The sequence below is a fragment of the Opisthorchis viverrini genome (assembly GCF_000715545.1).
Source record: "Opisthorchis viverrini unplaced genomic scaffold opera_v5_81, whole genome shotgun sequence".
In the NCBI taxonomy this organism is placed as follows: Eukaryota; Metazoa; Platyhelminthes; class Trematoda; order Opisthorchiida; family Opisthorchiidae; genus Opisthorchis; species Opisthorchis viverrini.
Genome location: NW_008751736.1, coordinates 1,641,875 through 1,668,250, shown reverse-complemented (window position 1 = coordinate 1,668,250; position 26,376 = coordinate 1,641,875). Strand labels below are relative to the sequence as shown.

Sequence of the window (26,376 nt, the reverse complement as noted above, 5' to 3'; positions counted from 1 at the left end):
TTGGAACATGTGGCGACTTGTTCCGTAGAAATGGTAATGCATTTGCATTTCCCGCCAAGCACCGCTGCCTTGCGGTTAGGCTTTTGAGCCAAAGGCTTTGGTTGAGGACCCTAATCGTCCTCCTGTCTAGGTATGGGCACCCCGGCAGTATCCCAGCCCACGTACAACCATGAATTTCCCTTGAGATATTTTATGATCTGGGTGCCAGATGCATAATAGAAACGGTTTCTTCCTTTCCGCTAGGGAAAGGAATGCAGCATACTGCGGGTTGCAATTAACAAGTTCCACCTCTTCCACTAACGGATCCTTTTTAACAGAATGGGGCCTGGAGTAGACGATGTCGGGTTCGAACCACGAACCCGTGGTCAGCAAATTCGCGCTCTAACCACTTGGGCCATCTTCTCCCATACCATACGTTGGCCTCCGGTTAAAGTTAAGAAACCTCGTATGATGTCGTGTTAGTAGCGATGCACATGAGGAACGAACATAATGCAAGGCATCTAGAAGCACGCATTCCCACTGCGTAACGTCCCATTATTGGGTCTTCAACACCAGAGTGGTAGATTTCCAAAGAGTACCTTTAAGTCGTCCAAGTTGTCCGTTAACTCATGGATCACATGGGGTAGTTCGACTTGTTGCCATACCCCTGTCGTGAAGAAACGCTTGTACTTCACTCGACATGAAAGCTACATCACAATCAGAATGGACTTCTGAGGGCATTCCGAGCAAAGATAACGACTGATTAAAAACACTTGATCATGGTTGATATGAACACATCCGTACGCGCAAAAGCGAATGGGAAACGGGAGTACTCGTCGAGTATTGTTAAAAGGTATTTGTTGTGGGAAGTCGATGGAAATGAGCCTTTAAAATTGATGCCCACGCGTTCCAATGGTTGTGTAGCGTTAATGAGATTTCCGAAAGGGTTTTTGAGGAAACCGGGCTTCAATTCTGAACAAACACTACATTGATTTGTAATTGCCTTAACATCCTCGATTGAAAACGGCTAATTTTCGAACAAACGGAATGAAGCATCCGCGTGATGCCGGGGTGACATAACGTGTTATGAATGTGTTTGAGATCCACGTGTAACATCGCATATATTTTATCAGTCCGCGAGAGTGCTTCAGCGGCTTTATTTTGATTACCTGGATGGCACTGGATATCGTAATGAAAACAGGATAGTTCAAGCCAACATCTCTCATTTTGTCATTTTTCACCTTATCGTTGTGCTGTTTGTCGTACATAAAGACGACGGATCATTGATCCGTAACAAGTGTAAATTGATTGCCAGTCAATGTAGTGTCCCCATTTTCTCAGGGCTTCAACAGTCACCTACGCCTCTTTTTCAATTGCTGAATGATGACGCTCACTGTGTAACAGAGTGTGTGAAAAGAAAGCTACCGGGCGCCCGTCTTGATTGAGAGTGGCTGCCATGGCTATGCCGGAAGCATCAGTTTCCACAACGAGTGGATGAATGTGGTCTATGGTGAACACGGGGGCCTTTTCCAAAGCGTGTTTTAGATTATTCAATGCAGCTTGTACGTTATCTGGAATGGGGAAGATCTGATTGCGGACGATTTGATGAATTATATCCGAAAAACATGGGATCTAGTGTGCGTATTTTTGCCAGCATTCCGACCAAGATTCGTTATGAACAGGTGTCACATGGATGAGACAACTCCCTTTGGGGTTGAAAACGTTCAGGGTCTGGTTTCATCGTACCGTGAAATATTTCGTATCCTATTAATAGTACTTTCGCAGTATCTATGATGTTCTTTTGTGGTTAAATGTAATACCGTGGTGTTTTGAGGCCTCCGAGAATTTCTTCAAATTTCGAGCGTGTTTCTAGACATCGCGACCACACACGGTAACATTGTCAACGTGTGCGAATGTGTCGAGGAGACCTTCTTCGCGTGTGCTTTTGTCTATGGTGCATTGGAGGCAGGCCATTGGTAACTCCGAATGGGATGCAGCGAAACTGAAACAGTTTACCACATACCTCGAATGCAATATATGGCTTGCCTGTGTCGACAATGGGGATCTGGTGGTACGCACTTTGAAGGTCTAGTGTACTAAACACCGTGTAAGGGAAACCTTTTCTACAAGTTCGTCCACCTTCGACAGAAGGTGCGCATCAAGGTACTTTTGACTGTAATCGATGACCATGCGCTTATGCCTTTCATTCGTAGTAACGCGAAAATGGGTCCACCAAGGGGAGTTAGACGGTTCAATAATTTTGTCTGCTAGTAGATTCTAGATCTCCGCCTCGATAAATACTGCATCCGCGCGAGAGAAACGGCGAGATTTTATAGCAATTGGAGGGCACCCAGGAGCGAGAATGCCAAACAAAGAGGGAGCATCGACTTTCCCTGCTTTCAGTGTGCATACGGTGAGTGGGGCCGTTTATCCGTGAATGGAATGACCACTGTTTGGTGTCGGCTGAGAAAATCCAGGCCAAGAATGATATCTGAACACAAATTGACGCCTTCGTGCGTGCTTTTGTACAGCACGGTAGCATAAAGTTGACCGCTAGTAACACAAGATAAATTCGTTGAAGGCATCGAGATAGCGCTCTTAGATGATGTTATTGTCCAACTATGCTCCATTGCGATGTCAGAAGAAATGTAACTTTTGCAGCTAGCAGTATCGATAAGTGGAATATTATTTACTATAACATCAGCGATTGATCTAGAAAGTCCAATGGCTGAAGAGATGTTGAAAATGGGTTCACCGATGATGTGCTACGACTTGTATCGAGAAACGTTTTTGGGAATGACCTTTTTTGCCGCAGGAATGACGGAAAAGTTCACGAGCCGGGCATTGTGAATGAATGTGCTTGCCGTTGCCACAGAAGAAGTAAGCTAAGCATGTGCTTGCAATCGCGTCATCAGGGTCAGTCAGATAAATGCATCACTAAGAGGAGTCAAAGGTTTATCCGTTTTGATAAATGCGGTACCGCAAGGAATATGAGAAGACGAGCCGTATGAGTGACTGCTGTTGAACATGTTCAACCAGACGTGCCTCGTCAAACGCTTGTTGAAGCTCAAGAGTGTTCTTTTCCAGTAGTCGTTGGCGAACGGAAGTAGACTGCAATTCTGTGATAAAAGCGTCTCAGATAGCCTCTTCCCTACGTTCGTCGGCAGAAACCGCACGAAAATTGTAGTCGTTGGCAAGGTAACGTAATTTTTGCTGGAATGCGTCGACCAATTGACCTGGTTTTTGTTTGGTAGTTTTTGGGTTTCAATGTATATCGCTCCAAGTGTCTGAATGGCGCCTTCGCAAGCAGTACCTTCACGAACATTTTGACAGACGGACAGAGAAGGAAAATTTACCTTGTTTTCTTTTGTCAACGTCTGGGAGTTCGGTGCACAAGAAAAAATTCGTAAACGCTTCGTTGCAATGGATCTATTGTTCTGAAGCAGAAGAGGATTGGGGGTCGGCGTCAAACCGATCTGGACGAAACAATCGTTCCACTGTATCTTGTTAGACGATTAAGTTGTTGCGCACTCGAATGATTGTGCCAGAAATAGAGAATGAGGATTGCTGAATGATTGGCTTTAATTTCTAACAATTTCTGTACACCAGCTAAAACATTAAAAAACACAATTAGTTTAACGAATAGCGAGTAAACAGTTTAACACAACGTTGGTATATAACACAGCCCTCGTGCTTCCTTTGGGTGGCATGGCAGCTAGGCACCGGAAGGGTGTTACAGCTGAACAATTTTTTTCGTACTGAAAATTTGTGGTGGCTGGCAACAGATGCTGGGTGTGGAGTGAAGAAATAGCTCTCCACATCTATGCTGTAAGCATCGACCGCGAACAAGCTACCACGGTGGCTTTCTGACTCACTTAGTTGACTTCAGTGAAGTCACCTGAGCTAGCCCTGTTAAAAGTGGTCTCAGTTGACCCACATTTGCAACTGAATGCCACGACTATTCAGTCTCATTTGGATTACATTTGGATTACTCAATTACTGAGTAACCAATTTTATTTTATTTTCAGCCGGTGTTGATGCCGTCCCATAATGATATGCGATAATTTGACTCCCGTCACAATTTTGCTAGAGACGCTTGTGTTATGCAGTGAGAAGGCCGCTGATATTGCCAGGCTTATCCGCACCCAGTACGCATTGTTCCCTACTCTGATACAACATAAAACCCACAAAGAATCCGGTACGAATTTTGCTGCGGATGTGATGACGCTGGCTGATGTGTTGATTCAACAGTCGATCCGACATGACATTGGGAAAGAGGTTAGTTGACGTCCTGCTGTATTTTCTCCTCATTTGCTAATGCTGTTGACTGCACGCGCGTCTCTTATCCCTTGTCTGGTTGTTAGATGATGAGATAATACGTATCCTGAAGACAAGGTATAGATTAGAGACAATCGGGTGCCGGATGCTTTTCGCGTCATCCAGAATTTCAGCTACTCGGTGGTGCACTCCAACAACCTAGTAACTGCATCGAGTCAAGGACAATATCCTTTCGAACCAGCAGAAAATTCAATCTCACAGTTACGATATTTAGAAACACCTGCCGAAAGCACTTGCACTGGTATCGTTTGGATGTACTGCTTACCCTCAGGTTTGAGTCAAGCCGAGGTCGGGACCAAACGCATGTATGCGGGTTTTATTTCATGTGATAGTACGAGCCTTCAGTCCACCAACTAAGCAAGGTGCCAGTCCAAGTATCACTGTGAAGTGCTTCTACGCCAGTGACTCACGAAGTAAGATTTCATGCTCTCAGGTTTTCGTGCCAAAAATACCTCCCTCTCTAGAGCTCTTCTGCCATCCACATGGAGCTGTAAATTGCGAGCAGCCCAGTTCCTACTCTAGGCACACTGTCCGTTATTGCAATAAATATCAATTAACTCCAGTTTTCCTTCTTCAGGAACTTCCTAAAATACCGGTACATTTACAGATCTAAATGAATGCATTTTCCCGCTTAGTACTCCATTTTACCTTTTATGTTATCTCTTCACACCACTGCATTATACCTTCAGTCGCTCGCACCAACTGCATTTCTGGTTTTTCTGTTACTCTATCCAAGTGTGACTTGATATCTTCGGGGATAAACAAATCTCCTATGTAAGAACCGTCAAAAAACTCACCCTGTCACATAAAGTAAATGATGAGCAAATGATGAGAGCTCTGGATAGTCACTTGTCCTCTGAGGAACTGGCCAAGTAGGATTCAGAACAGATCACTTTATACAGTGAATGATGATTTTAAAAAAATCATCGTTTAGCTGTAACACTCGTTCGGTACCCAGCTGATTTCCTTTTCCCATTGAAGCAAAAACAAACCCTGAGCTACTGCCAGGTTGCTCAAGTCTAGACAGGAGCAGTCGAGATTCTGAGATTGTGTTCAAACCATAGACTTTCCGGTCAGAAAATTCGCGCGTCAACCAATGAGCTATCTTAGGCTTGTTTCGAATAGGTCCGTGCGACTCCTTTCCCTATTGCAACAGGACCTCAGTCGAGGACGTGAGTTTTCACCAAGAGAGTAAACGGAACTCGGGTTATTTCGCTCTGTACGATGGGTGGAATAGGGTCAAGTTTACAGGTCGGATTGCCAACTTCTCGTGGTGAGTGATTAGCTCGAGTAACTCAGTGATTAAGGCCTAACTTCTGATGGTGCGTGGTTCGAGCCCAACCTCGGAATCTCGGCTGCTTCTCTCTAGGCTTGGGCTTATTGGCAGTATCTCGGCCTTTGTGCTTCCCTCGGGTGGCATGGCAGCTAGGCACAACACAGCTTACGGAGCTACCAAGGCCATCGATTTTCTGGACTTTTCCGCCCGCTTTCAACTTAAGATGTGCTTCGTTCCGGTAATGGCCGAATTCACAACGCTTTATTCGCATCCCTACAGAGTTTCCCGAAAAGTTTCTCTGGAGGACAAGAAACACCACTGAGTCTGTTAGTGCTCTGGTTGTAACGTAATTAACGTGATTGTCAGAAGGTGACAAGCACTATCAATTGTCTGTTTTACCAGAATGATGATGATTCTGACACTTAGGTGCACTTGATAAAAACAGATACAGTGCAAAAAGTGGAATAAGCCAAAAAGTGACTTATCGTTTGAGGACAACTGCTGTTGAGAGTTCCCGAGTGAAGTTCCGGACGTCGAACGTGTTTTCTCTGCAGTGTAGCTGCTACACGTGTTCCGTAGTTGTCCGTGGAGACTTGTGGAGCTCGGTTGACTTCCTGTCCTGTGTACGCGTGTGTGTCTGTCGGGGGGAGGGGCGAGTTGCACGTCTATTTATTGAGTATTACGAATCATGATCTACAGTACTGCGCCAGGGTCACAAGTGCCGTGTTCTTACTTGTGAAGCCAACAGGGTTTTTTCTTCAGTAGCGTCTACACAATGGTTGCAGGCAGAGTAGTGCAAGTTCTCGGCCTACTTCCAGAATGACCATCGTATGCGTTCAGATGGAAAAGGACAGGTGAAATCATTGTTTAAAATTATTCTCGTCAATGCTTTTGGGTATGCTTCCTATGGAATCAAGGGTTAGATGCGAAATTATCAGCGGAGAAGTTGCTAGAAGCTGCTTTCAAAAGCTTCGATGTTGAGTGTCAGAAACGCGGCTAACCAGACCTGAATCTCACGCACGTAAGAATAGCCTTTAGACTAAGCACCGTGCACACAGTGCATAAATACAACTGCAAGGAATGAATACTTGAAATCTTGAGTGGAAGGAAATGGCATACACTGAGGAGAAAAATCACTGCAGTCGGCTCAGATGGCTTAATTTGTTTTGATAGGACATAGGAAAGGTCTGAATAATCCACAGCAGTTTTATTTGCACCGAAGGGTCTGTCATACTTTCTTTGGGGGCAGTAGATATCTGACTGTACTAGGCGGAATCGTCACAATCGATTTCTAAATCTGTGCAACTATTGATGTTCATTTTTTCGTGAAGAACAAGGAAGGATGACATCTCGTCCTTACCGTGCCTTGATTCATGCGTTGCCCAGAGGTCGCGATCTCCCGTTTCAACAGCCTAGGGGCCTTCAAATTGGCCGCCAGCCCTGCCTTAAAAGTTGCAAACACATTTTTTTATCATTAAAAGAAGTAAAGGGTTCTTTAAGATGAAGTATGTGCTGCTACGCCGACCTTTTCGCGCAGGCCACATACAGTTTGGATATGCACCCTACAATCAAATCTATTGTCGCATCCTCCAGTGTTGGCTTAGTTTTCTCATTTGTCTCTATTCAGTTTCCTGGTTTCGGAGATTCGGTTTACGGGGAAGAGAACAGCGTTTTCCGTGCCGCGCAATCTGGCGAGAACATTCAACTCACTATTCCACAGACATTAGATGAGCTTCAGAGTATTTTGTGTACGTCTTTTTATTTGTTTCGTGTTTGCACTGTTTTCAGCCCACACCAGTCAACTATTCTAATTGTCGATTTGCTAGTGGATTGTATGGGTGTTCAGTCTCATTTTTGGTCCCTCTGAACAACTACACATTTTTGGAACGGGCGATTGCTTTTTCTCCGTTCACAGCAATTAGTTGTGCAACCGAGGTAAGAAGAAATTTCCAAAAAGAATCTTAACATAGGAGTGAGAAAAATCTGCCATGTGAATAACAGCTTATCCACTACAAGTCGACACGAACCTCCCTGGCTAAATGCACTTGCAATCTATCGTCCAATTATTAAGAAAACCAACCGGTAGCCCACCATTCCATTTTGGTTGTGATGGGTCTATTTGAGCTCTATCAGACTGACTCTCATTGGAGCCTGACCCGAATAATAAAATAATAATAATTGTTCAGCTGTAACACCCTTTCGGTAACTAGCTGCCATGCCACCCGAAGGTTGCAAGACGGCTGGGATACTCCCAGGTTGCTCAAACCTAGACAGGGGAAGTCGAGCGGAAGGCGTCGGGTTCGAACCACGAACCTTCCGGTCAGTAAATTCGCACTCAAACCACTTGAGCCATCTCGTCCCCCTTTACCCGATCACGATGTGCTCAAGCTCCTGAACCACTTGGAAATGGTGTGTCCCGTTGGCGAAGTTCGCCAACAAGCAACTATATTCGTTTACTTTGTACCGTCTGTTCCACTTCATCTGTTAAAGATGCAGTAACATACACGATACGTCACTTGTTGGTTGACTTTTGTCGAATCAAATCTGGTTTGGTGAGCATGGTTTCATCGCTGTCCATAGATATTTGTCGTTCAGTGTGGATTATGATCACCAACTGTAAACCGGGTGTATCTTCTGAAGTGGTCGTAGCTGCCACAGTTTCGTTCGCAGGTGGTCTGGGAAGTTAGGGGTAGGTAGCTGCACGTTAGAGACAGTCGATGTTATCGTTCACTTATGACTGCAGTAGTGGCGGTGGATTGTCAGGAGGAGGCGGTGCGTTGGCGGCTTGGATGCATTCCAGTCGTTGAGCACGCCTTTTGTCATATCTACCGATGTTTTTAATGACTGATGGGTCCCTGTCCAGGAGGAGGATGGTGACCGGCACGGCTGGGGTTTCTGAAAGTGACTTTCATCCTTCCCTTCTAAGTTTTTAGTTGAAATCCTCTGGACGGTTTTCATCCCACGCGTAGTTGTGCGGTAAGGACTATCCGAGAAAGTCATTCAAGTCGCATTTAAAGCACTTGACAAAGGTAACCAGCTTAAAGAATGTTATCAGCTCATCTCGGGTGGACGAGTTATTTCCAGCCGCAAACCATACTGTATACTTCGGCATTATTGCCCCGATGTTCCAGCCAGACTCGGCCAATACCCTGAAGACAATAGCGTCCTCAGCTCGCGGCTACAAAGTTTCTGGTTCATATAACAATATGGAGCTGATTGCGGCACCGTATACTTGATCCTTGACAGATAAGCCGGCGTTACATCTGTGCCACGAGTGATGCAGGGTCGCCTTAGCCTCCCAGACCCTAATGGAAATATCATACTTAGCTAGACCACCGGGACTGACACAGCTACCCAGATAGACGAATTTGTATGCTACCTCTGCTGACTCATCTGCAAGATCCTACCCAGTCTTACACCGGCACTCTAAACTTTGCCTGTTTGAAGGTGGTACCAAGATTGGCGCTAGTTAGTAGGCTAGGATGGAGTTCCTGACTGTAGTCTTCACCGTTGCTCCTTCTTACAACTCTGTGTTCTTCTTGGCTACATTGAGTTGATGCATTCTGCTATCCCTAATCTCTGCCCTTAGGACGTACAGCGTGTGTGGCGTTAATCAACTATTTCACTGTCAGTGTATCGAAATATTGACCGCTTGGCTGCGTTTACTCCTTATTGATCAGTTAGCTGCTGATCCGTCTGCCGATCTTAACAATTAGCTTGCAAACTCTTTGTCCCCAAATGTGGAGATACCGTCGGTGCGAAGTTGAGTGGGCACCCCCTTATCTCCTCCCCAAAAGTAGCCATTCAACAGACCAGTGAAATCTGAGGAATACAGACCACAATGCAAAGCAAGTTGTGAGCGGGCATTCACTAATTAGCCAGTCACACGACGGGGCACCAGATGCTCTTTTAAAACTATAAAAACGCAGGCAGTTAAGGAGCTGCGCTCTGATGATGTCCCCTCGACTGGAAAGCTGATTGCCAAGCTCGACAACAGATCAACAGCAACCTTACCAACCACCAACTATTTCACTGTTTTCATGGAGGAAACTACTCACAAGGTTGCTGAAAACTCTTCGACAGCCCACGACCGGTTTTGCCCTTCTTGGGGCTCATCAGGTAGGCGCAGTCCCCGAGTTTCCGTCAACCTTGTTGTCTGCTATTTAATGAGCTCTCTTCACTCTTGTGCTTGCCCTCCTATTTTGTCTTCTCGAGCATTAATAAGTTAGTTATTTGGATAAATGACTGAATATTCAGGCGTAATCAGTTTTTCTGAGCGAGCCACCACTTGGTTAAATCAATCAAATTTGTCTATACTTACCCCGCACTTTAGTAGTTTTGATTGTGGGCCATTCAACTTTGTCAGTTTTTTTTTAACAAGATTTATCACTATTTTCAGCTCAGGTGCTCGTGGATCAGCCGTCTCTGGCTGGTGCCCTAGCTGAACTGATTCTCTGTCCCCTAAGTCACTTTCGACTTCGTTCGGCGGTACGTGAGCATTTGGTATCGATCAGCCAGTTGGACGTCTCAGCGCGGCTAGATTTAACGCAGTTCGCTGTGTGGGTCGACCCAATCGGTAGGTCACCGTTGTACTTCTTTTATCTTGATCTTTGGTTACTTTTTCTTGTGGGATAGTTGAATAACGACTCGCCCCATTCTTTTTTGAGGCTGTTGTGGTGAGGTGCATTCGAGAGCCTGACCTCGGTTCTCCTTCAGGTGATATCACTGCTTTGTGGACGTTTTTTGTTCTCCGTCGGCTTAACGTCGCCGGACAGTCTCGTCGATTAATAAACCCACTTAACTGGTTGGTTTTCGTTTTTCCTCGTCCTTATAAGTATATCATCTGGTCCTTTTTTGCTCAGATGGAACCGCGGAATACGTTAAAGGGAATGCATGTGACGTTTCATCCGAAGAAACTCGTGCACCAAGTTTAGACATAATCTCACCGCACGTCTTTCGTTACCGCATCTCTGGGACCTTGGGTAATGTCACGGTCCTGATTGGACTGTTCAACCGCACAAGCAGACTCCCCGTATTTGGCGTTATCAATCAACCGTTTTTTCCTCGTGTCGCGGCGAACCTCGGGAACAGGTGAGAAATGCATGTATTTATCTACAGTCTCGTTGATTTTATACTGTAGTGGATCAGAAAAGATATGTTAGGAAACCTATTAAGCGCACCGCACCCTGTTTTTCATGGGTGAGGCTTGTGCCGTTACAGTACTAGCTGACGATCGTTCCAGAAGGGCTTGGCAAACAATCGGTAGTTTTTAATTGGGCAGCGTTTCGCTTTTGACACAAAAGCTTCATCAAGCGAATTGAACAGGTCACCAAGTTAGTCAGGTTTTAAGACAGACAGAGAACCAATCAGTATGAATTCCTAGGATTATCGCACTGAATCCGTGTTGAATGTCAACTTCTGGTTCTCGTCGGTTATTGTGGTCGCCTAAATTTTGTGTCAATGGGTTGGAGGAGATTCAATTTAGTTCCGATCTTGTTTGGTTCTTAAATCTTCCACTTTAAGGTGCTTCAATTGATGATTCGCCGTTGGTGCCACCGGTAGATTTCGTTGGTCTTTGTGGGCTTGTGAGTGTTATGAAAACCTAGTTGTGGGGAGGGAAGGTGAGTGAGGTTAAATGCAATGAGTACACCTTCCGCCGATAACTGCGCACCAACACGCGTCAGCACAACTGATCCAAAACCGTTCTCCATACGCTTGCCAGTTCCACACCTTCTATTAAAGATGGGATGCTTGGCGATTTCTACCGCCTCAGCCATCAGTGTCTGTGGCGTTGACCCTAGTCCTCGCCTCAAAACCCCAATATTTTCTAAATCTGTTTTGTGTCCTGTGTCCTATGCATGTTCCGCCATTACCGGGTCTCTCAGTAACACTCGACATTCATCTGTGTTTCTCGGTCACCTTTTTATTCTCTTCTTATGATCTCCGATTCTGGTGTGTAGTTCCGTGGCCGTCAACACTGATCTAGTGCGCTTATCTGGAGACGTCTTACTGATTGGTTCTCCGTCTGCCTTAAAACCTAACTGACTAACTTGGTGACCTGCCCACTTGGCCTGATGAAGCTTTTGTGTTAAAAGCGAAACGTTGTCCAATTAAAAACTACCGATTGTTCACCAAGCCCTTCTGAAACGATGACTTTTCAATCAGTTCTAAACTTTTTCCACGCACGCGACATGCAAGAAACCTGGTTCTCTGAATATCCGACTAAAAATGTTTGTCATCGTTTTTGCAGTTTGGGACTGCTTTTGACCATTAGTGTAATGGTCTGTACTACTGATAAAGCCTGCGAGTAGCATCCGGTCAAGTACTAAACCCCCGTCCCCGCATCTGATGGAAGGTTAGTACGGAACTTATGGAACTGCTCTGCAGTATTTGTCCCTTTCTTAATTTTTTAACTAACATCAAGGAAAGTCCAGTAGTTCAAGAAGTCCAGTAACATGTAGCCGCTTAGTTGGCGTTGGTAAGTAAATAACTCTGCACTCAGGGGACGTTCTCCCTTTCAATAATCTTGACAAGTTATTGTGATTGCTTTTTGTCACAACAGACGGTACAAGTTTCCAGTTATAACCTTGTATGCGTATAGAGAAGCTATACCAATGTATGAGCCTCTGGGGCCTATGTTCGATTCCTCCGCGAATTCCTCGAAATGTCTTCCGCTCTTTCGGATCGACACATTTGTTGTTTTAGCTGCAAAAAAATGAAATAGTTCACTATTCTCATATCAAATGCGGTGGGTAGCAAGGTTAACGACGTTTCCATGAAACTTTTGAGTGGTTCGGATACCAAGACATCAATGGGATTGGATACATGACTCGTTGGGTACATTCAGTGGGATTAGGATGGTTCGGTGATGTTCACGATAGCGCAAACGATCCCTGGCTAGTTTTATATGGAGTTTGTAATGTATTAGGCCGAGCGCCAGTCACTGAGAGCAAGCTGTACTCGCCACCTTCGTTATAATGGTGTCATTCAAAGGTATATTGTGTTGCTTGAATAGGCCTAGTTAACAGCACGCGAACTCACTCACAGCTGAAGCCGAAACCTTTTGTACATCAAAACAAGATTGATGTGTTTTATTCTAGCTCACATGTGACCGTTTTTAACAGGTTTCTTCTATGTGATGGCGCTTGTCTTTCAAGCGTTTTCATGGCGAACCCCATGTAGAAAATTCGTACGTCTTTATCTTTTCATTCTTACGTTAACTTGTTTCTCCTCTCCCCCCCCCCACAACCGCCCAAAGTCAACCGTCTGGACGACTCTTTTGGGGTTCGACCTTAGGAGGTTCGTATTTATCAAGCAACTGCCTTCCATCCTCCGCCCCGTCAATCACCAAATGCTTTCCTGATTGGTCTTTTCAGGAGCTTTTTTCGTTATCCGACCCCATGAATAACGTTGGTAGGCTGCGGGTTGCATGTAGCTCATCGGACCTCGACAGTTTGGAGCGCATCCTCAAAGGTCAGCTAAAGCGGACAATTGGAATGCCTTCTCTTCCTTTCAGTTCTTGTCTACCGCTTGTGATTTCTTACATTGCATTTACTGTTTCGATCGGCATCTAATCAACGCAGGTCGCTCAACTCGATACAAACGGCTGCAAAAGTTGAATTGCCTTGCGCAACCAGACCAGTTCAGTTTAGAGCAGCTGATTGTCTCTTGCTAATATTTGCGAATACGTGATCATCAATAGGTTATCCCAGTTTGTATCGCATTCATTCTACTCAAAAAAACTTTATTCGCTTATGATTTCGCACTCGTCCGAGTGTTTTCTCCATTTTTGTTATCTCATTCTGGGTCTACAGATATATGTTTTGCTTTAGGGACTAACGTAAGTAAACGGAACGCCTACATTTGCACTTGTTGAGAATATACCAATATTCAAGTTGTAATGATGCTTTGTTCGCTGAGTTGGGCAGTTTGATTGCAAAAGTTTTAATCTCATCATCAGTGCGTGGTGAGTTGGCGCTGCGTCGAGGCTCGTCGAGATCAACCATCCAGACAATCAGAGGTCACCCCACTCCGCGTCAGTAAGGAGCACAGCACCTTTCAGTGCCCACACAAGTGACACAGCCGATGCGCACTCATGTCACCTCGGTCGATGATAAAACCAAATCGCCCACCTTATCGAATACGACTCCAACATTGGAGTAACTTTTTCAAGGCCTGATTTACCGCTACTTGGCAACTGCTGTCCTATTTTTCATTCCTATCACAAATATCAACCGAATCGGTCAAGTGTGTACATGCTTACTTGCTCATACACTTGTTTGGCGTTCCACATGCGTACTTGGAACATCGGTGACACGCGCTCCTCGCACACCAAATGTCCAGCCAAGTATATGATGTACCGCTGGTGCAATTCAGTAAGAGCAACATCCGAGCCCAGTGCCTTCGCTCCGCTGTGTGAACGGAGCAAAATAATCGCACCACAACAGCAGGAGACCTACTCAGAGCCGCGGTAATGTAACTCGAGATAGCTCAGTGCTTAGGACACGTGCTCACTGACCAGAAGGTCCATGGTTCGAATCCAACCACCACTGCTCCTGTATAGGCTTGGGCAATCTGACAGTTTCTCAGCATTTATGCCTCCTTCAGGTGGCACCGAAAAGTGTGTTACTCCTGTCCTTCGGACCGAGTTGTGCAACATTTCCACCTACAGCGATTCTTTCATATTTTGCCAATACGAACCACATTATGTGACTTCGGTGTTTGTTATTTATTTCACTTTTGTTTTTGTCTTAGATTATACTCCTGTGGATGATGACCTTCCCCCCGAACTAGTTTTTGTCTCCTGTGCTGGAGCCGGTTTCAAACTTTTGTGCCTAATCTTGTGTCAGCTCGACATCTATCTACTATTGAAAGTGAGTTTTCTCTTGCCTCTTTTGCAGAAATCCAATCCGTGTAATCCTCTTGTGAACTCATTCCTGCCCCGCCCCTTTTTCCCTCTTATCGAAAATCGAGTGATTGTTTGACTCGTCGGATGTCACCTGGACAGCAAATGAGAGACGCTCACAAAGTCATAGAAAGCCAGATGACCAATGCACGTTTTCAATGTTTCATCCTCTCGTGATTTCGGTTATGAGATGACAAATTACTGACAGGATGTGCTCTTAGTTCCATGTGAGGATCATTCTAAAAAAAAATTGATGTCGTGGTCAGATTTGGTGTATGTATTAGGCTATCAATCTGTGGAAACGCGTGGATCTTCCACTATCTGGATTGCAGCTGATCGATCACGTTGCCTTACAAGCGGTCCATTAGTTTGGAGCTCTGATAAGTGGTAATTATATAACAGACACGGTCACGCGACGTCCTCTGAGGCTGTTCTACGCGCGCGCGCGAGCTGGCGACTCTATCGGCGTTATCCTCCCGGTGACGAAAGATTCTTGGTTGGCCCTTCTTCTATTCCCCTCTACGCCTAGAGCAACTTGGTAGTGCTTCCCTTGAATTGTGCGGAAGTTACGCCGTCAGGAGACGCTGTATGTGAAAGTTTTCTTTTCAATTTTGCTGAACAGTGTTGATTTTTAACCGTCTAGGGATATTGCGAATGAAATCACAATCCCTCTAGAGTGGGTAAGCTAGTGGAGGATTAAGTTAAAACAGACTGGAGTAAGCGTATCATATTTTGAGGTTCTAGAGCTGTGCAAACCGGCAGGTGTCCACGCAGTCCTCTGCCGAACAGCTTAAAACTATTTACCAAAACCTTAATTGTCCGATCGCTCTGATAAGCTCGAGATTACTCATGTTTAAAGCGCAAGTTTACTAACCGGAGATCCATGGTTCGGACCCAACATCTGAATCTCGACTGCTCCTGTCTAGACTTCGGCAACCTGGAATTATCTCGACCCTCATGGTTCCTTCTGAAGTCCCTTCTAATGGTCCTTCTTCGTTCACCTAAGAAGTCTCAATAAACACCAAAAGAGTCATCTGGCTAAGTTTTTCGACCATATCTTCTTCGAAACATGTGATCAGAATCCAAACGCATAGTTGTTTGGTCCTCTGCACGGCTCGATTCCTACCCAGAAGAATCCTGACTAATCATCTGTAATCAGACGATTGTCTGAGCAAGTCAACAGTAGTTTAGAGCCACTTTTCACTGCAGATTTTCAAGCCGCTCCGTAGACACATGATCCTGTCGGAATTAGTCAGTCTGAAGGCACTAACCAAGGACTTACTTGTCCGATGACCTCTTCACGCTTATCCGTCGCAATATAGGCGAAATTTCTTGTTCCTGATATCCTACCACAATTTTTCCAAATCATTGTTTATTACGAAAGGATCGCTAGAATTGTAATAACAATAACCATAGCAATTGTAATTGTGTGAAATTGCTTGGAGGTTAGAACGCAAATTTACTGACCGGAAGGTCCATGATTCGAACCCGATCTCTGCATCTCGACTTCCCCTGTCTAAGCTTGAGAAACCTGGCAGTATCCCAGACCTCGTGCTTCCTCCGGGTGGCATGGCAGCTAGGCGCCAGAAGGGTGTGCAGCTGAACGATTACGATTATTAATATTGTATAACGCTTTACGTATCTCGAAAGTTGCGTTAGCTCTGACGGTAGTCTGACAAATAAAGTGAACGCATGGATATTGAGGACGAGAATTGCATTTGCTAATTTGTGCTTCAGAACCCATACCGTATTCATCTTGATGCGGAAGGCATGAGTGGGCCAATGTGTCGAGGGAGAATTTGTATCCCCTCTATCTCTCTGGGTTTTTTTAATTTCTGTCTGCCCGGTGAATGAGTCTTGATACAGTCTGATTTTCTATTGCTCACAGACATCGCCTTTGAGGAGTTGCCGCAACATCGTTCTCCTGGTGTTGTCAACCAGATAATCCGCTATCAATTTCTGAAGTCCAGCATAGAGCACAATATTGGTAGACAAACTGTAGACCTCTTGTAGCGTCGGAACCTTCGCTACCGCCTTACACTTTCCGTTTTCAAATGCTCGGATTGTGTCTGTCGTCGCTTTGTATGGCTAGCTCTGGAGTTCCAGAAACAACCAATGCTAAATGGTAATCTGACTTTTTTTTTGTTCGTTAGAGTCACAAAAGGAAATTCTCGATGGAGCAAGGAAGCTCCCGGTGGCTTTCCTCAATAAGCTCTATTTTGGCTTGCATTACATTCAGACGAGTCTATCGCTTTCTCATAGCTGCAGCCTCTGAATTCGCCTGGTCTTCGAAGACAAAAAGCTGTACAGCTTGTTTTGGTCATTATCTCACTTAGCAGACTTGTTCAACGTGCACACCAAGACAGTACCCATTTGGTATTTGCTTCCTTTGCAAAGGCCATTATGAGTTCCATTTCATGATAGACGAGTGTCGGTGAAGCCAGGAATTATCTCGACTGCTGTGAGGATCACGACTACTGTCTGTTTTGTTCACTTAGGTTTCGAGTCTTTGATTTCTGTGGAAAATAATATGTCAAATGGTTCTTTTGGATCTGAGACGCCACTAGTTTTTGCGAAAGTAAGCCGCGTCGTTTGACGTTGAATTTCAGTTCAATTCAGATCTCTTTTGACCACGTTGTCGTTGACCTTGTTACCCTCTTCGTGTTTGCAGTAATGTGAGTTTATTCCGAACCACTGTGGACCTCTTCGCAGAGATTTTCTAATCAAAGTGGCCTAAATAAACTATTTCCTAAGGATGTCATCCTGAACCACTTGGTGACTGAGTGTTCCCCCACATTTGAGAAAATTATATTGTTGATTTTCGTGTCTAAAGCTTCATACCGCATTCATAAACACCCTTTTAGTCCGTATTAATTTACACCGATTGGTTTCTTTTTTTGAAGCCGAATACTTATTTTTGGGACACATGTGCACCGCATGCGATTCTTCATGCGCGAGGAGGTGGTCTCGTTCGTTTGAAACCCGCTCTGTCCTACGTGCGTGAGCAGTCTATGACAGGTGTATGTGACCTTGATCCTTCGACACTCAGGGAGTTTGAAGTGCACTACAGTGTGAAGCCATCGGACTACACGGTAAATTTCCCTATCTTACAAGGGGACTGCACCTCTGATGTTTTTTTCAAACCCATCCGTTTTCCCCTGATATTTGTTGCCTCTTTGTTGGTATTACTGGTTTTCGCTTCATAATCTTATTGTCCCGCTTTCCAACTGAACTCTAGATAGCTCAATGTTTAAGATTCAAACTTATTGACCATCATTCGAACCCATCACTTGGATCTGGACTGCTCCTATCTTGTTGTGGTTAATCGGGTAATATCTCACACCTAGTGCTTCGCTAGGTGACAGACAGCTAGGCATCGAAAGGGTGCAACAGCTAAACGCTGACTTCCTTACACTTTGCTTTCCAACAGAGCTCAACCATCGAACATTATTCTTTGATAGGAACGTCCGTTTTTTTACTGCCTCAAGTGTCGCTGTATTGATGTTTCCCTGTTCTCTCTTGCACCTGTTCTCTCCTCAAGTGCGTTTTCACCATAGTTCAGGTGGCATCCTGCCGTCTACAAGGCTTGATCTAGTGAAATGTTCAACAACTCTGACCAGCAGCTTTTTGGATCTTTTATTATGATTATTATGCACGGACAGGAGTAATACTAATAATCGTTCAGTCGTAATTGTTTTCCGGTGCCTAGGTGCCATGCCACCCGAAGGATGCAACAGGATGAAGACATTGTCAGGTTAGTAATGTGTTGGAATATTGGTAGCTTGGGTGTATTAGTTGGAAATTGATCAGGTGGCTGTTGATCTGTCCGACGAGCGTGGCGATTGCTTTGCAAACGTTTCGTCACCATTCGAGGAGACACCCAACCAACAGCGCACTAAATATGTCTCCTCAAATGGTGAAGAAACGTTTGCAAATCAATTGCCAAGCTCGGCGAACAGATCAACAGCCACCTGATCAATTTCCAACTAATACACCCAAGCTACCAGGATACCGGGGTTGGGTTTGAACCATGGGTCCTCCAGCCATTAACTTCCCGCCCCAAACTGTTGAGCTTTCTTGAGCTCCTTCTGTTCTAATTACACTTTATTGGGCCGCACACAACGTTTATTCACAAGGAATGATCTTTCAAGCCACTTACTGAACATCACGACGGGGCGACTGCTAGTTCCTGAGCTGAAAATCCTGTCGGACAATTCACATTCACTACTCAGCTTATTGTCACTTTCTAGAACCATCAAAACTTTCCTGCTTCAAATTAAACAGCTCGTGGTGTCTACTCAGACTTTCTATTCACCTACTTAACCCCGATGTACCTCTGCTTCAGTAACTTTACGTTCTTACAATCTTCATTTCATTTTTCCTTGAGACGCTGTGCAGTACATTGGAGACTGAAGGTAGTAGAGGTAGTTCCTTTCACGTATCGGTAGCTGCGTCTTATCAATCGTCCTTTCGAACAAATGAAGCGATTTCACTGTTTCGGGTGTTTGCTAAATGTGCTCACTGGCCAATCAAGATTGCAAATCGAGACCGTGCTCCCTAAATCTTAGTAAGTATTGGTTAGTCCCGTGGGGAGTTTACCTGTCAACTTTGATCAGGCGCTACAAGTTACTTTGTTTTTGGAAGGGATGGGACGATGATAACGTTCATTGCTGAACTTGAGCCTTTGAAAATGCTCAGTATTTAGTGCAGTGTCCTCACTATTTCCGACCCTGGGAGCCACCATTCCATTCCACCCTCACCGGCGTATGGCCTGCAAACCTCGTTGCAATGCTTGATACATCGCACTGGTGTCAGGAGATGACAATTTGTAGTTAAGCGGGTAAGATATTTTGGAGCATGTTGCAACAAAATACCCGAGTTTGGCGAATTATTCGACCACCAAGTTATGCAGATCTTACAGCTGTCAGTGCTCGGTCTCCCCTCTCCTTTTGCGTTAACTCCGCGCTACTCAGCTAGGTGCGAGTAGCATGATTTACCGTAGTTTCATACACTAGAGCCTTAATTCCGACGGGATCCGGATATTGCCGTTTCGTCACTTAAACTTTAGCAACCACGGTGCGCATATCAGTGCGGCGATGCGAACAAGATGAACGAAGTGCGCCAACCTTAACGCTATACTTTCTGACACTACACAAATCAAATCTCTCTGTTGAAGTTAGGTGTCAGGCAGTATCCCGGCCTTCGTGCTTCTTTTGGGTGGTGTTGTAGATAGGAACTGAAGCGATGTCACAGCTGAACCATTTTTCACTACGAAAGGAAGCGTTAGTACTTCTCTCCGCTCTGCGTAGAAATTCACCACAAGTTTTGTCTGTGTTCCCCGCATTCGGCGATATGTGCACACCAAATCCAGAAAGTTCCAGAAGTTCAACTGAGAGACCTTGAGTTTGACTAACCGCGCACTTGTGGTGAATCGTTTGCAAGCTGCTTGGCGAACAGATCAACGGCCACCTGATCATACGCCACTGAACACATCTGAGTTGCGAATGTTCCGGGATATTTCCAGACCTTGGGTTTGCCGGCAACATCGTTCCATGTGATAGAGCAGAGTTAGCACGGAGTTTTTCAAACAACTTGATCAAGGTTGCCTCGAAACGTATACTATCGGAATACTGGCCTACCTTTCGTCAGGTTAGCTGTAAGAGGTAGACAGGGCTTTTGCTCTTGTCATGGGTGTTGTAGTTGTGTAGACCAGACTGGCGTTCGCAAAATTTCGACGTCTTTGGGTGCAATGGTATGTTTAGCTGCTTACGGAGGAAAGTGCCTACTGCATAACTGTAAGAGCATTGCTTTTGTATGGTGGTGAAACGTGACCATTCTGCGGTAAATTTATCAGAAATTTAGTGATATTCGATAACCGGTTCCCCCCGTCGCCATGCATTTGTGGAAACACCGTGTGTTAAACTGAGCTCCAGTTAGCTCAGTAGTCAAGGTTCCAATTACTGACCGGAAGCTGGATGAATCAAACCTGCTCCCGGCATCTCGACTACTCCTACTACTACCTAGCAGTCCCTTCGTGTTTCCTTCATGTGGCGTGGCACCCAGGCACCAAAGGTATGTTGCAGTTGAACGGTTGTTGTCTTGTTAGCCATGGGTTTAGCAGAGAAGTACGTCTGTATACTTCGGTTGACTGGATGATTCCTCGCTAAATGACCCCATTTCAAGGGTTGTTGGGTCATGTAGTTTGAGTGCGGAACTGCAGAGGATGATTAAGTGGTGGTCAATCAATGGGATGACAAGTAAGCTCACTCAGCAAGCTTTGCCACAGTAGGTTTTATATTTCTAAAAGGCATCAAGTGTGCACACTCAGAAACGCTGAAAGACGGCTAAAGGCAAAAGACATTGAGTTTGAATGTACCACTCACAGTCAAGGTTATGCACTGATGAGAATGAAACTCTAATCCAACGTTCTTCCACGCCGTAGTGTGAACGAACTAAAGTAATTTCGTTGCCACAGGAGGTTTGTTCAAACGAAGGTGATACAAATGTTTAAAAAATATATTGTTTCTGTGCTTCCTTACCCTTGCAAACAAAATCAAACTAGAAAGAGTAGACAACTAATACGTAGTAAAGCTGCTTGTATAAAGTCAATTCAGCTGCCCCCTTCCCCTCCTTCCGTATTGTCATTCTAGATTTCTATCTAGCATAATACCCTCCATTAAAGACCGACTACTTGAAATGCAAAATTTGACTTCTCTTCATGGGAAATGCATACTGCCTGGACTCCCCTGAGTACTGGCTCTGATCGCTAGTAACACCTTTGGAACCGAATTTTTTCAAAACGTTTTTATACATATACATATTATATACACCATCTAAGATTATGAGACATCGAACCCAGTGCCACAATACTCGATTGTGGAGGTAAATTGGTCTACTTGGGCGAGATGGCTCAAGTGCTTAGAGCGCGAATTTACTGACCGGAAGGTCCTTGGTTCGAACCCGACCTCTGCCTCTCGACTCCCCCCTGTCTAGGCTTGGGCAACCTGGCAGTATCTCAGCCCTCGTACTTCCTTCAGGTAGCATGGGAGCTAGGCAACGGAAGGGTATTACAGCTGGACGATTATTATTATTCCGCTGTTACTTGGGCTGGAAGTGAAATCGTGTCGGAAAGGCCAGAATCGTTTTCGGGTGACCATTCAGGCCGCAGAACTGATCCGAAGACGGTCAGAGCCTAACTAGGCAGTGAAACTGATGTCTTTGAGCAACATACTGACGCACCTTTCCACGTTCCACCACTTCGGATGGAAGCCTCCGAAAGCCACGTCAGGACTATCCTAAGCACCCAGTCCTGTCGAATATCGGACGTTTTCTCATCACCTAACCCGATGTTCGAACTGTCATTCATAGCCCATGACTGTCTTTCTGGATCGTCCTTGAATTAAGAAATGTGGCAGTTAAGATCATGGCACGCGATGCAAACTAAATAAATGTAGGACCTGGGCGCGACACGCTACTCATGAGGTTGCTTAAAACTCTTTGATAACAACCTTGTGAAAGGTGTCACGTTTAGGCAATGAGCTGCAAAGTCCTGAACATGAGACAGCTTTGCGCAGCACATTCATTTGAAGAACATCATGAACGAAACATCCAGCCTCCAGTTAAATACCAGGTCATTACTACAGCTGCCTTACTCTCAGCGAATGCGTTTGTATTGATGTATCACTAGTTTTGGGATATATTATCTTCTGATCAATTTATATTTTATCGTTTTGCAGATATTTTTTTACTCCGGCGGGCTTCTCACCTCTCTCTCTTCTCGTCAGGACCTCTCTTGCTGTTGCAATTTGGATGGTCTATTGGCCTACCGTGATGGTCGAATCGCTTGTCAATTCCTACACCGCTTGGCCCGATCTGTGAACACGGTTGACGAGTTGTTTGATTGATTTCTTTCTTTCTCTTGTCCACCACGTATTTCATAGTTTTCTGTACTCTTCAGTTTGATCTAGTCATTGAGTTTTTGTTCTCTGTTGTTACGGCTGTCACATTATTTACATAGCATAATGGTTTCGTTGTTTGGAGCTGTGAGTTTAATTCCTTCATTTCTGCTGTTTATTTTTTCATCCTATCAGCCGATCCCTGTTATTCTTCTTTTTTTCCTCGGTGTTCCATATCGTCTCCATTTCCTTTGTGAGTATATCAGCATCTTAAAACTAAAAATATCCCCCTCTTAGACGGTCTACTTGAGTCACGTTTCAGCTCATTGTTGCAATGGTTCTTGTGTAATCACGTCTTGTTTACTGCCTTGTTTGAATACGTGACAATCATTCGTTCCAAATGGATTATTTGAACCGCGTTTGGTTCAGTAACTTTCGCGAAAGGGTCCAGCAAGTCAGTCTGTCTGCACGCCGCTACTGACGTTACGAACCGTATTGCTTTCAGAACGTGGTAAACCTTGTATTATGTGCTTCTCATCAAAGTTCCGGTAAAAGTGCTTTCGGTCGAGACGCTTTCCCTGTGCTCTAATGTCTTGTCAGATTGTCCGTGGGATCCCTTTCCCTTCATAAGTGGGATATCGGTAGTCAGAACCCGAGACCGGCTTGCCAGTTAACACCGGTTGAATCACCGGATACCAGTACATAACAACTGTGGATATTGCGGAGTTCAGTATGCTCCTGCATGTGATGATGGAGATATCCACAGAGGCGCTTTGTTAACCGTCAGTTGGTCCCTAAGATGAAGGTACTATCATCGAATTCAGTGAAATTCCCCGGATGAAGAAACTCCATTTTAAAGCATTTAACGCTTACCCAAAGCCGTACTTTATAAGGATCTCGCCAGTCGAGTAGCCTGTTATGTTCTCCACTTCCACCAAACCACTGCAGCTCATTCACTATGCAGTTCCGGCCACGTTAAGTAGCCGAATCCAGGTTATATCTACTCAAATTATCTTTGGTTTGAATTTATCTACGCCCCCGATACGTAGTGGGATTCCACATAAACGGGCATCTTCGAAACCGTGTTAGAAAAAATGTTCGAAATCGTTTCAGTGCCTAAGTGACATGCCAACCGAAGTAAGCACGGGGGATGAGATACTTCCAGGCTTCCCACGAACAAGTGCAGTCGGGGTTGAGTTCGAATCTTTGACCTTCCAGTTCGCGCCTTAATCACTGAGCAATAACGAACGGGTATCTTCGTTCAGTTCTCGCTTTGCATCTATCCGACAAACTTGCTATTCTGTGGTTAAAAGTGAATAGAAGGGGTGGTCATTGAAAATCTGCCGAATTACGGGAATGTTCATGAAGTTTTTTCTTCAGGGCTCCTGAACTGATTAGAATGCCATTGGGATGTTGTGGTTGTACAGACTCCTTCGGAACTCTACAGTGGTAAGCCCATGTTCCTACCGTAAGTCTAATGTTGCTTCGGTGACGCTCGTTAAATCCCTTCTACCAACTCAATCGCTGTTACGCTAGTTTTGAACTAAGTGCATGCAAAAACGGAAGCGGTTTTTCATCTGTCAGATTGAGCTTCAGGGGCTCAGTAGGAATGTGGAAATCTAAGTTGCTATGGGGGGTTTCCACATCCAAAAAACTGCTACATCTCTTGGGAGTATAGACCATGGGTGAAGAATGGAATCTTGGCTAACAAGTTGAACTAAACAGGCAACCAGTCAAACAACACTCTTTTCAACCTCGGCTCTTTCTGATTATCATGAACGCGTGTACAATTTGAGTTTGTTTTTGTGCGTAAAATACATGGGTCGAAGATGTCTGCCCAGTCGGGACGAATCGCAAACAGCCAGTTATGGAGTTCATACGAACGGACAACGTGGGTCCAAGTGGATGGGACGGACTGGTGAATAGAAGCGTCACCACCAGCAAGTTAGAAGTGGAATGGGTAGATAGTGAACAGGAGTCACTCAGAACACGCCAACAGTGGTTTTCTTTCCTGTCTATCACAAAAGCTCGCCTCAAGCGTCGTCATCGACTTGAGACCACGGGATGTTCACATATGTTCATATAATCAGACGAGCAACTAAACACCATAATGTAGTCTTCATGTAGCCGAGTCAGATGCATCGGTACGGTTCAGTATGTTTAACATCCGTCTGGTATGGTTTGTCCATATATCACTGCTTCTATAAGGGTCTCTTCCTGGCTAATTCACCAAACCGATGTACCTGTGCACATCTACATGAAAAAAAGCAATGGCACAGTACTCGTTCATTCCTTTTGCAATAATATTCACTCGATGGTTAAAAAGTCGTTCAGCTGCAGCACCCTTTCGGTGCCTTGCCAACCGAAGGTAAATTCGCGCTCTAACCAATTGGACTATCTCGNTAAATTCGCGTCTAAACAAATTGGATATCTCGCCCCATCACTCGATGGTGCGTAATATCGTCTTGAACTGGCTACACCTAAGCTGATAGTCGCAACTAGTCTTGACAGTGAGGCAATTCACTGAAACCCTATGCTACAGTGCCTACAACCAACTAAAACTAATCAATAACCATGTGTCTGTGGTGTTTCCTGATTGGGAAGTCCTGATGAATGGGTCAATCGGCTGACTCAACCAGGACAATTACCTGATCGTCTTTCAAACCATTCACATCGTTCGTGCTCAGATGTGACCAATGTGCGCCGAAGGAGCGGCACTAACACACTCGTCCCCTATGCCTGACACCCGGAGTTCACAATCCGGCACGGTCATGGATTAGCACTACTGATTAATTCCAATAAGAGTGAGACTCTGGTCCGCTGCTTCCCCTCTTACGTGTGGATTCGCACTGAGACAGCGGAATTACTGTGCAATCGAGTGTTGTGAACGTCAATTCATAGTTGCACTGTGGCAATCACTAGAATGCCCATCTGCTACGTCGTTGTTATACTTCTTATTAGGACAACACAAGCTCTGGGCATGCAACCGCCGCGGCATCAGGTTTGGTTGAATAGGGTAGGGCTGTTTATGGTGGGTTATTCAAGGTCACAACGTGGCGTTGTCCGGTGGCAGTATTACAACTGCTTTAATTGTCCAAGTTCGCACTTGGGTTTTCTGCGAAGAGATGTGGGAATTGCATTCTTTTAATAGCTAAAGAAAATGCGATCCGGCGAATGGACACTCCTGCAATGTGCACAGGTACCCATCGGTAAATCATGAAGTCGCAGTGACCAGTTGTGGCTTGCCGTACATGGTAGCTAGTTTTAGAAGCCGACTTGCTCGTATATCTGCACTATGTTAAAGCTGGACATGGGAACACACGAGGACAGAACATCTCTCGTCGGGTGAATCAAAGAGCACACATGTTCTTCTACCTTGTCACTGTAATAGTCATCCAGCTCTGCTTGTGCAGTTGATTACTCCGTTCCACAGTAATTTTAACACGTACAATTGAGAACTGAAATCCAAAAGTCCGTTATAAAACCGAGTTTCTATCGTACTACGTAACCAGGTGAGATTCACTCAGGCGAATGGAAAACTCAAATCATTTATGGCTAACTCAAATCACTTGAAAATCAGCAAAACGCCATTCTCAAACAGCATCATGAAAGAATGAAGATGAATGCCGCTCCGTTGGTGAGCTAGCCAAGTTTTTTCCCCTACATTCTTCCGACTGAGTTGTTAAGGTTTCAGTTGAATTGATTAGAACATGTGAGTTTACACTATTTGTCCCCGTTGATAGATGTGCCGCTGATGATAGGATTAGTAAATTAATCAACACCTCGGACATATTACATCTGAATTGAATTCTAAGGAGACACGATGCTTGTTACGTTGCGGCAAAAATAGTTGTTGGATCATTTTAGGCAAAAGTCACACAGAATAACGCCCTATCTTTGGAAACTCTTGTGTAAAGACCACCTGGGGAACTAACCTGCGCTTTATAGATTTCAGCTAGTGTCTCCAGGGCTCTAATGTTCAT

At 44.9% G+C, this 26,376-nt stretch overlaps 4 protein-coding genes across 4 annotated transcripts in view; 1 reads left to right on the top strand and 3 right to left on the bottom strand.

The window, feature by feature from the left end:
* Positions 1 to 535, bottom strand: part of T265_04720 (hypothetical protein) — a gene marked incomplete at both ends in the record, with an annotated part of 4,383 nt that extends 3,848 nt beyond the window's left edge. The window contains 2 exons of the mRNA XM_009169524.1: positions 162 to 381; positions 443 to 535. Coding sequence (XP_009167788.1) covers positions 162 to 381; positions 443 to 535 — 313 coding nt within the window. The remainder of the gene's footprint in view (positions 1 to 161; positions 382 to 442) is intronic.
* A 3,471-nt stretch (positions 536 to 4,006) lies between these two features.
* T265_04718 (hypothetical protein) lies at positions 4,007 to 22,402 on the top strand (the record flags this gene model as incomplete). The annotated part of the gene is made up of 8 exons (XM_009169522.1): positions 4,007 to 4,257; positions 7,221 to 7,332; positions 9,993 to 10,169; positions 10,456 to 10,684; positions 12,852 to 13,066; positions 14,348 to 14,466; positions 17,402 to 17,590; positions 22,235 to 22,402. 8 exons carry the CDS (start codon positions 4,030 to 4,032, stop codon positions 22,400 to 22,402), a joined length of 1,437 nt encoding a protein of 478 aa, XP_009167786.1.
* On the bottom strand, positions 8,772 to 15,867 carry T265_04719 (hypothetical protein; the record flags this gene model as incomplete). The annotated part of the gene is made up of 4 exons (XM_009169523.1): positions 8,772 to 8,996; positions 10,545 to 10,727; positions 11,269 to 11,445; positions 15,781 to 15,867. The coding sequence occupies 4 exons, from the start codon at positions 15,865 to 15,867 to the stop codon at positions 8,772 to 8,774; spliced, it is 672 nt and encodes a 223-aa protein (XP_009167787.1).
* On the bottom strand, positions 18,169 to 26,376 carry T265_04717 (hypothetical protein; the record flags this gene model as incomplete). The annotated part of the gene is made up of 3 exons (XM_009169521.1): positions 18,169 to 18,393; positions 21,438 to 21,593; positions 26,329 to 26,376. 3 exons carry the CDS (start codon positions 26,374 to 26,376, stop codon positions 18,169 to 18,171), a joined length of 429 nt encoding a protein of 142 aa, XP_009167785.1.